This window comes from Homarus americanus, unplaced genomic scaffold (genome assembly GCF_018991925.1).
Source record: "Homarus americanus isolate GMGI-L3 unplaced genomic scaffold, GMGI_Hamer_2.0 scaffold24050, whole genome shotgun sequence".
NCBI lineage: Eukaryota > Metazoa > Arthropoda > Malacostraca > Decapoda > Nephropidae > Homarus > Homarus americanus.
The window spans coordinates 787,832-798,463 of record NW_024736661.1 but is presented as its reverse complement, the minus strand read 5'-3'; the positions used below and the strand labels follow the sequence as shown (position 1 = coordinate 798,463).

Genomic DNA, 10,632 nt, shown 5'->3' with positions numbered 1-10,632 from the left:
TGATATTACTTTGTTCAATATTTAATGTTATAATAAATATTGATATTTTTCCTTCACTAATGTCATTAGTTGGATTTATTTTTATATTGATAAAAGCTGAACTTGACGGCTATTAGTGGTCATAAAGAAAGAATAATACACACTGATTTACACGTGACTAGGTTATAATTTATATCTTAATGAATATCTATATATCTATCCTTACAATAATTGCTATACTTAATGATTCATATAGAGAGCTATATAGAAATATATTAATTAAACTCGTCATTGATATTCACAATGATTCGGTAAATTTATTATAGACAATACAAATTCAATGTATATTATATGTGATTCACAGGGTTGATGGATGGGAGAGAGAATTGACAACTTTTTTTGGCGGGAATACATAGAAAGTACGGGTATACAATATGTATAAACATTATAGGTATTAAAATAGTACTGACAGCATACAGTAAGACGTATGACACATCCTAATCGGTGCTGCCGTAATTCCGACTGTGTTTTACCGAACGCTGCTCTGATTGGTTAACTTCCCCATGTTGTGACTACTACGAGTCCATGGCGTCATAAAATGTTTTCTTTGTTAAATTTGATACATATATAGAATAACTGTGGTAATTTGAAATCAGGAACATTATAAAGGTTCTCAGTAACAAATCATTTCCTTTTCACTGTCATTATGCATATATATATATATATATATATATATATATATATATATATATATATATATATATATATATATATATATATATATATATATATATATATATATATATACTGTAGTATGAAATATTTCACAATAGATTTTGTAAACAACTTTAAAATCAGGTGGAACATTATTATTGTATATCGAATAAAAGAAATAAAAGTGCTAGAATTCCTATTAATAGTTAGCCCTAATAGTAAAAAGTAAAAAATTAAGTGATTCCAAGGGTAAATATCATAGAAAATGCACGGTTAACAAGGATGACTATCATAATAATATACCCTGTATATCATTACAAAATGTCTGATAAAACAACAAATAAAGAATTAACAATAAAGGGCTCACCAAAAGTCGAAGTATACCGGCGTGACGATGCTTTAGACAGAGGCTCTGCAGCGAAAGTCATATGAAAGGCACTGAACTCAAGGGCCGATCCAGCAGGAGTCCTGGGGGTCCGGACCCCCCCCTCCCCTTTCATCAGAAAATTTCAATACTTTTCTTTAATGCACTCAGAATTTTTTGCATAGTAAAAATTAATTAATGTTGACCCCAGAATATCTCCTAATATCAAGTGTAGGCTACATGGTTTCAAAATGGCCTCAAAATGCCCATGATATACAGTAGGTCAGAATAATAAATAAATAAAATAAAATAAAAATATTGGGGGTGGGCTTGTAGTGGATTCCTCCCCTACAAAAGCTGTTTGTTGCTGAGTAGCCGACCCCGCGAATTCCCCAGTGTATGCCTCGTGGTCTAGGTCAACCAGCGCCGCCTTACATGACGGAGGTCAACTATTAAGCCACGCCTACCTCCGCTATATAAGACCTGACCTCATGGTGACCACCCTCTTTCTACTCACAGCCACCAGGAAGCAACACCTCCTCCTCCTCCTCCCGCCTGGCGGCCCTCGCTCCCGCCGGCGAGCATGGCGACCCACAAGCTGGCCCTCCTCTGAGCATCCTCACCAACCAGCTCTCTCTACATCACGCTTGTAACCACGCTGCCACTTCCCAGCACCAAACTGCCTTGTACATCCAATACAACATGTATACAGAGAGCACATTGTGAGTTTCCTTTCTCCATCCCATCCTGAGTGAGAACCAAACAACCCATTACCCCACAGGCTTACAGCGCCCCCCAAAACCCCCCAGCTGGGCGGGCTCGCTTTGCTCCCAAGTTCTCCCACCCAAAATTTCTTGGACACCCGACTTTTTTTATATTCCTGGATCCGCCCCTGGAACTCAAACATGGAACAGGACGAAATGGCCGTCTTAATGTTCCTAGTAGACGTCATCCTCTCGTACTAGCTCATCATAAAGCAGTATTGCTAAACTATAAATTATAAAATAGAGGAAATAAAATAAAATATGCTCATAATTATTTTGCCTTTGACCCCCCAAAAGGCCTAATTAACAATTTCGGTATTTTTCAGACGGACCGGTGCAGTGACGTCACGGTCTACTGACTACGTCATCGACTTCATTTTTTTACCGTCAAACGGCAACACTGATCCTAAAACTTTACAAAACATAAGTTTTCCTGAGTGAGAATTGTAAACACTTGGAACAATCTGCCAGAGAGAGTTGTGACGGCACCGAGCCTGGAATAATGTAATAATGTATATTATATTAATAAAGTGCTTCTACATATATTTTTATTCATATTTTATTTCATATTTCATGTAGATCCACAATGAAAACGTGGTGCTCCGTTGTTTCCCTTTTCCCGTGTGATTTTATCAAGATTTTATTTCATGTATATGCGGTTACTTTTTTACAGTAACTTGATACTACCACTGATACTTTTTCCCGATACTTCCTGATACTTTTTTCCGAGCAAAATTTGTTACTTTTCCGTTACCTTTTTCTTGTTACCTTCTTTCCGATCAACTTTCTGTACATCTGCTGGTAAGGAACTTCCCTAAATGATCCATTCATACTATACTCGTACATCTGCTGGTAAGGAACTTCCCTAAATGATCCATTCATACTATACTCGTACATCTGCTGGTAAGGAACTTCCCTAAATGATCCATTCATACTATACTCGTACATCTGCTGGTAAGGAACTTCCCTAAATGATCCTTTATATACATTTGCTGGTAAGGAATTGCACTAAATGATTCTTTCTATACATCTGCGATATGATTGCTGCCATAGATTCTTATTACACTGACTCAACGGAAGTAAGGAATGACAGACACATTATTATTATCACACTAAGGTCTTTACACCTGAGACTAATGTTGACACATACCCGAGTTCATTCTAATCCTGGGAGAGGAAGGTGAAGGTGGAGGAGGGGTCGTAAAAGAGCTTCTCTAGGAGTGGAAGTCTCTCTCCAGGTAGGTAGGGTATGCCAGGGAAGACGTACACGTTCTCTACAGACACCAGCGGAACTTATTCACCTACACACCGCTCTTGTCACGAAGGTGGTGATGTGAGCTTAGCAGGGAATAGTGATGATAGCTGGTCCCCGAGATATGCTAGGGACTATCAGTTGGTTGAAAATGCTCAAAGGAGGGCCACCAGACGGGTGTCTGCACTTCGGCACCTTAACTACCCTGAGAGATTGGAGAGCCTGAACTTGCCTAGCTTATACTACAGACGGGCAAGGGGGGACCTAGTTGAGGAGTATAAGCATCTCAGGGAGCACTAGTCGAGTGTCCTTACTGGGAGCTGCGGACGCTCGCCCCACAAGGGGTCACAGCTCAAGATTGAAGAAGCCGCAAGTCCAGAAAACTGTGAGGGCAAACTTTTTCGGAGTGAGGGTTGAAAACTCTTGGAACAATCTACCAGAGAGTGTTGTGACGGCACCGAGTGTGAGCTCTTTCAAGACAAGACTTGACCAACACTGGAGCGGGTTCAGGTACATTCAGGAGCCGGTGCATGCCCAGTACTTGCCAACAGTGCGTGACAGAGACGTGACCGATCGCCCGGGTGGCTAGCGAGCCGATCTTTTGGTAAAGAGGATAAAATAAAAGGAAAAGTAATGAGACGTGACCGATCGCCCAAGCGGCTAACGAGCCGATCAGTGGTGAAGAGGATAAAAGTAATTAAAAATCAAATATAGCAAACATCTCACTTTAGTCACGGTAATACAGTAATATGATATAAGTAGTGTATTTCACCCAATTAAAGAGTTAACGATAATCGTAAGGATGCTATCTACCGATAGTGCTTATCTAAGAGCATATTTAACAAACTCAAGTCCTGCCATGAACGAGTGAAAACTATTCATTATGCTACACTACAACAAACGTGCACTAGCAGACAACAATCACTGGTTTCATATAACTGTATCTTTCTCATCTCTGATATCTTAACGTTACCGGCATAATTCTCAACATGACTTACTCCTACACATCATGTCATGTTACACAAATCAATTAAATAAGAAATAATGAAGAATCCGACGTATTGTGATTCCCACTATCAGTCGAAATGCTGGAACATCCTCATTATCTCTTTAAATATACACCTTTTTGGGTACTACAACTCTCTGGCAGATCCTCAATATCTTACGATATCTTATTTAATGACAAATAAATAAATAAGAAGGTATTACCGTCAGAAACTTAATAATTAGAGGAGAAAAAGATAAGAGGGAGAGGAAACTCACGTGGGCGCAAGTCAGCCGTCTGATGTTTCAATGTTTACAGTGAGTGTGTGTGGCTGAGTGTGTGAGGGTCACCAACACCACACCAGGCACACAGATACACCATGGCATCACTCAGGTGTTCTTACCTCTTACTCAGACCCTCATTCTTCAGAAACTCGAACAGAACTTTATGTAGGAGTGTGACCCAAGAGGTGACGGGGGGCAGGAGGCGGCTGACATGGCTTACCTTACACAGGTACTCCACCCAAAATATAGCGCCGGAGAAACCATCATCAGTAGGTCTAGCAGATGAACTATTAGCTGCCAAGATACAAGCAGAACCCCAAGAGAGAAGAACAGAGGAGGGTGGAGAGGAGGGACAAAGTAGCGAGAAGGAGCAACAGGAGAAGGAAAAAACGTGGAGGACGCTCAAGTATTCCTTTATAGCCTTTGGTGTGATGGTGACGGGGATGAGCGGCGTCCTCATTTGGTCTTGGGGTCAGTAAGTTATGCTGTGTGTGTGAGAGAGAGAGAGAGAGAGAGAGAGAGAGAGAGAGAGAGATGCTGCACCATTAAATTCTGGTCTTGCGTGTTGGCTTGTTGATTAAAGAGAAAAATAAATAACTGATACAAAAACTGAATAAAATGTTTCATTTGTAATGGCAGGCAACAGGAACCAGCATAACCTAGGCTGTTATTGTGTATAAATTTGGCTTTGTGTATAACTAGGCTGTAATTAGTATTTAAAAACATGTGTATGGATATAAAGGTGTATGTGTGTGTCAAATATTGTACAGTAAGTAAGTTTGTGTGCGTACATGTGTTCAACGGCAATGTATACGAAAGACGTCAGACATGCATAGAAAAATTGTTTATCTCGTGAAATAGAAAGAAATTACAACTTTCCTACTTTTGGGGGTTTTCTGACATTATCCTTAACACACTTCTTCACAATATTTCCGTGGGTTTTGTATCTAGAAGTGTAAGTAATAAGAGTGCAGAGGTCTTATTGCAACTATATCTTGCGCTAGTCAGGCCACACCTCGATTATGCGGTTCAGTTCTGGTGCCCTTATTATAGAATGGATATCAATTCACTAGAGTCGGTGCAGCGAAGAATGACGAAAATGATTCCGAGACTTAGAAACCTTCCATATCAGGATAGGTAAAGAAACTAAACTTGCATTCCCTAGAAAGACGAAGAGTGCGGGGAGATATGATAGAAGTATTTAAGTGGGTGAAAGGAATCAATAAAGGGGATATAGATAAAGTTCTTATAATATCCGAGCAGGATAGGACTCGGAGCAACGGATATAAGTTGGATAAGTTAAGGTTTAGGAGGGAGATAGGAAGGAACTGGTTCACAAATAGGGTGGTGGACGAGTGGAACAAGCTTAGCAACTTTGTAGTAAGTGCTGGAATGCTGGAAAGTTTCAAAAGGAGGCTGGATAGATTCATGGATGATAGAGTGGTAGTAACTCTCGACAGGAGCTGCCATGCACAGGCCAACCGGCCTATTGCAGACTCCTTATTTTCTTATGTACTTATGTAAAAACTTTCTTACCTCAGATTTTGTTCCTAGATAGAGTACAGCTACATTCTATAATATATCCTTCATAAATTTAAGAAAACTAATTTACCAAAGTAACCTAACCTAGATTACTGATTGTATTCTATTTTATTCTACTAAAATAAAATAAAATACCTTACTGTGAAAAGAACAATTCAATAGCTAATCTGAACATGACAGGGTCGTGTTATCTGTCTTCCTCTACTGATTTTGGATGTAGAAAGTTATATTAAGAAAAATTCATTCCTCTTTCTGCACTTTCTGCTACTCTGTCATTGTAAGAAAACTGTTTTCTTTTGTGGAGAAATATCCTCAGGTTGGTGCTAAAGCTAGACTACTCCCATTAACTATTACCAGGTACCCTTGTTTATGTAGGTTTGTGTGTAACATTTTAAACCAAGTTTTTATTTTAGTATAGAGTTATACATTGTTTGTTCTTAAAGAAATGTACACATGAATTATTAGGTTTCTTTTTTATACAAATGTTTAAATTTTAAGATACCATATAATATTCAGATATACTGCACTACACCTAAAATAAAAAAAAAGTTCCACATGAATAATTAAACCAATCAGTAATTTGTGATAAAACAAGTTGTTCTACTTGAGCAACACAAGCCTGTTAGTTCTTGAAATGACCTTCTTCACCTTGTGTGACAAGAAATGGTGTTTACAAATTAACCTGCAAACTTTCATGTTTGGTCATTTTCCCATTGCTAGATACTCACACTCAACTTTAATGACCTTCTGCAAAATATCCTATTGTTCAACCTTACACAGGCTTTTATGAAGGTGCAGCTTTATTCAAAGTTGTGCATCACAGACCTGGTGGTTTGGGCCCTAATTGTCTGGTTTAGATGTAATACTGTTCACTGTACAGTACTGAATTGTGCCATGTTTCACCAGGTTCCTGTTTGCACAGATCTAATATTTAGTTCACAAATTAATTTTGGGTATTTCAGGTTCTCCAAATATGGACATGGAAGGCAACCCCATACCCGATGAATTTGTCAGCATGCCTGTAATCCAACAGTACTTGTATCGCACCTGGCGGGGCATGCACGACATGAATAAGATGATCCAAGAGCCATCACGCGAGAAGCTTTTACCAGATCCCCTAAAAGAACCGTACATCCAGCCACCGTATACGCTGGTCCTGGAGCTACGAGATGTTCTTGTGCATCCCGAGTGGACGGTCAGTGTAACTCAGTAGCTGTCTAGCAGCAGTTGTGCATGTTAATATTGTTTGTAAAGAGAGTTGTGTTGTTGCTATACAAAAACAGACAGCCCCTAGGTAAGACAGATCCTGTTAGTAGGTTTTCTAACAAGACATTTTCTTCCCCACAGTAATAAAATGGAGTCTCATAACTTAGTTCAGTTCTTGAAATATTTACTTGAAAAACTGCAGTACTGTATTATGAGAAAAATTATGGTGATAAACAGTAATAAAATGTACTTCCCCAGCACCATCTACAAAATTTATGAATAATAAACTTTTACTTTACTCAGCTAAGAAATATAGACAAATATCAGTCATACATGGTTTCTTCACAGTACGAGACTGGTTGGCGCTTCAAGAAGCGACCGGGCGTGGAGTTCCTGCTTCACCATTGTGCTCCTCCGCTGTTTGAGATCGTCATTTACACCACCGAGCAAGGCTTTGTAAGTAGTACTGTACTGTATTGTATTTGAAAAATTTCAATGTACTATACCAGTTCTCTGTAAAGTTGAATGTCAATGAAAGTCTTTAATGCTGCATCACTTTGTCTTATTGATTTCACCAACTGTCACTGGACTTTGATGGAAAAGACTTCCTGTGTGAATGTGCAATATTTCATTCTGGTTTCTCAGTATATTTTTCATGAGTTCATTAATCTACTTGTATTTATCTTTCCTAGACGGCATTCCCACTGATCGATCACCTGGACCCAAATGGTTATGTGTGGTATCGATTATTCAAGGACACAACGCGTTATGTTGAAGGCAAGCACGTCAAGGACCTCACCTGTCTCAACCGGGACTTATCAAAGGTGAGTGGACATTATGAAGTGGGTGGCGTCAGTCTATGGTTCATGTCTTCCAGTCATCTTAGTTTTGCGGTCAAATAGTCAACAATTTGGATTTGTTATGCTATTGGAGAATGATTTATCGTTCCATCAGCTGCCATCAGGTAATTGCTAACCCACACCAGTGTGAAAAATGGCCATAAAACGTTGGTGGTGATGAAGCAAGAAATGAAGGATTAACCCTGAAGTTTTGTTATTTATGACATGAAGCTCACAGCCAAATGGTTCAGAAACCCTCCATCCTGCCCTATTGGTGTGGAGTTTATGATCCAGTAAAACAAATTATCATCTGGTGATCTGTCTTCTTTTGTCCATCTATTAGAAAATGTATAAATAAGAATCTTTAAAGTAGCTAATAATATGTGGCTTCATGTTTCAGGTGATATGTGTAGACTGGGACTCGGATGCTGTGTCGTGTCCTCGCAACCACCTCAAACTGGAACGTTGGGATGGAAACATGACTGATCAGTCCCTGTTGGAGCTGGGATTCATGCTGCGCAGTAAGTCCTGATGACCATTAATGTTTGAATGATTAATGGAAATAAAATGAGACCCTGATGAAAATGTACCCAGCATTTTCTAGATGCCTGTTGGTCTGTAGCTGTCTGTCTGTCTCTCTGTCCATCGGCATCAATCTTGCAGGGACAATAGTCTTCTAATTTAAACTGACTATTGATTAAACTTGGTACAAATTTCCCTTTCCTTCAGTAATAATATTGTATTTGAACTGTGTGGGAGATTTTTTACCTTTCTGAAGTGACCAGAGAGAAAAACCATGGTTTTTAGTGAACTGTTGTTCTACAAGACTTCCTGTAAGGGTTGATGGCTGCCATGGTAGATATTATTACGTTCTTACTTTTGTTACAGCAATTGCCGAGTCTGAAGTGTCAGATGTTCGAGAAGTCATCGACTACTACCGCACATTCGACAGCCCATTGGCAGCATTCCGTGAAAACCACCGGAAAGCCCAGGAGCAGGAGATGGTGTTGAGTCAGAAGGCTGAAGAAGAACGCCAGAGTAAGACCTTCACCAGTTCCTGGACGTCCTCCTTCCTTCGGAGACGTTAACGCAGAAACAAGAGAGCCAACTCCGCTGATAGAAGTGCTTGTGTGTTTTGTGAACTTGGGCAAGATGATGACTTCAAATTAAAATCATGTCATAGATGGAAACTTCTTTTGTTATGCTCAACTGGCAGGTGGAGAAGCCTTGTACTTGATCACCCTGTCATAAATACGAACAACCCCATTAAATACAACTATAGATATGTGAATGATCAGTTACACAGAAAACGGCTTATTACTACAATTACATCAGTGTGTGGTGAGGCTACTTATCACACACTGCTGTACTGTATAGTGAAAGAATTCCTTTAAGGATACAAACAGCCAGAATGCTTGGTGTCTTTTAGCTAAACTTGCCAAAGTGTGATACAGCCTCAGTTACCAGTAAAGAGAGGTAGGCAGACTCTCCTGGTTGATATATAACACTGACTGGTTTAGATCTCTCATAATTATGTTTAAGAATCATTGCAGTTGTACAGTAAAAATTAAGTTTTCCCCAGAACTTGCCAACTACAATACAATACTGTACAGTATAGGTATTCTAATTAAAGACTTCTGAATACACTACATTTAAATGCTATAACTGTTCCACTGTTTCAATCATACAACAATTATATTTTACTGAACTGAATTATTAAGTCAGTTTTTTATTAGGATTACTTGTGGATTTTAGAGGCAAGAGAGGCACAAACCACAGGAGGCCAGCATCAAGACTGTGACCTGCTGGAATGCTCACTCTTCTGTATTGTTGGATGTTTCCTAGTCTCCAGCATGACATTGTTTGTTGTTTGTACATATAATTATTTTTGTTACATTTGTCCTATAAAATCTAATTTTCACGGCTGATTCATTTGTGAATGGTTCTATAGGACAAACTTGTGAATGACTGACTATTGTTTGACGAAGAATCAGTGAGAGTTAATGTACCAAACGGATGATAGTATGGAAGACATCAATGTGTGAGTGATTATAATTGTGTTGAGTCATTGTTGTGCATAATAAAATCAGTCACCTGGTTGCTGTAGATGCAGTTTACTGCATTCTCAAGATAATGAACCATCAGCTACATTTTTAAAAAATAACTTAAAACTGACACAGATTGTAGCAGCAAGTGTTGGTCTCCAGGAAACAGCCAGTCAGCCAGCCATCTCTGAGGACTATGCAAGGGGTCGACACAAAATGTTTCCCTTCGTGTTCCTTTGCATCTTCCTCAGCATTTTTTCAATCATTTGTAAATAAAGAAATATTTAATTTATTTATTCTTTAATTATATACAGTACCTGTACTTTATTTTGACATGAATTGTAAATAAAACAAGACCAGTTTTAATGTGCTCATGTTGGTGAGGATGTAGACCTATATACTGTACTGTATAGTGAAACCTCTATATAACAGACCTCTCTCTCCATAGGGTAATCCATTAGATAAGGGTTTTCAAAGATAACAGATGCTCGATATAATGGACTTTAATTCTCTACATAGTTTGTTAGCTGGAGGTTTCACATCTAACGGACCCTTGATGTAATGGATTTTCCTCTCCATATACTGTAGTCTCAAACTCAAACAAGAACATCAATAACAGCAGATGTATTATTAAAAGAAACACTGGTATCACCCCTCT

The 10,632-nt window shown here is 38.9% G+C and overlaps 1 protein-coding gene across 1 annotated transcript; it reads left to right on the top strand.

Moving 5' to 3' along the window:
• Window positions 1-4,357: 4,357 nt before the first annotated feature.
• Window positions 4,358-10,266, top strand: LOC121872370 (mitochondrial import inner membrane translocase subunit TIM50-C-like). The gene is made up of 6 exons (XM_042375109.1): window positions 4,358-4,813; window positions 6,847-7,079; window positions 7,439-7,546; window positions 7,783-7,914; window positions 8,330-8,450; window positions 8,818-10,266. The coding sequence occupies exons 1-6, from the start codon at window positions 4,438-4,440 to the stop codon at window positions 9,015-9,017; spliced, it is 1,170 nt and encodes a 389-aa protein (XP_042231043.1). The 5' UTR covers window positions 4,358-4,437; the 3' UTR covers window positions 9,018-10,266.
• Window positions 10,267-10,632: the final 366 nt, after the last annotated feature.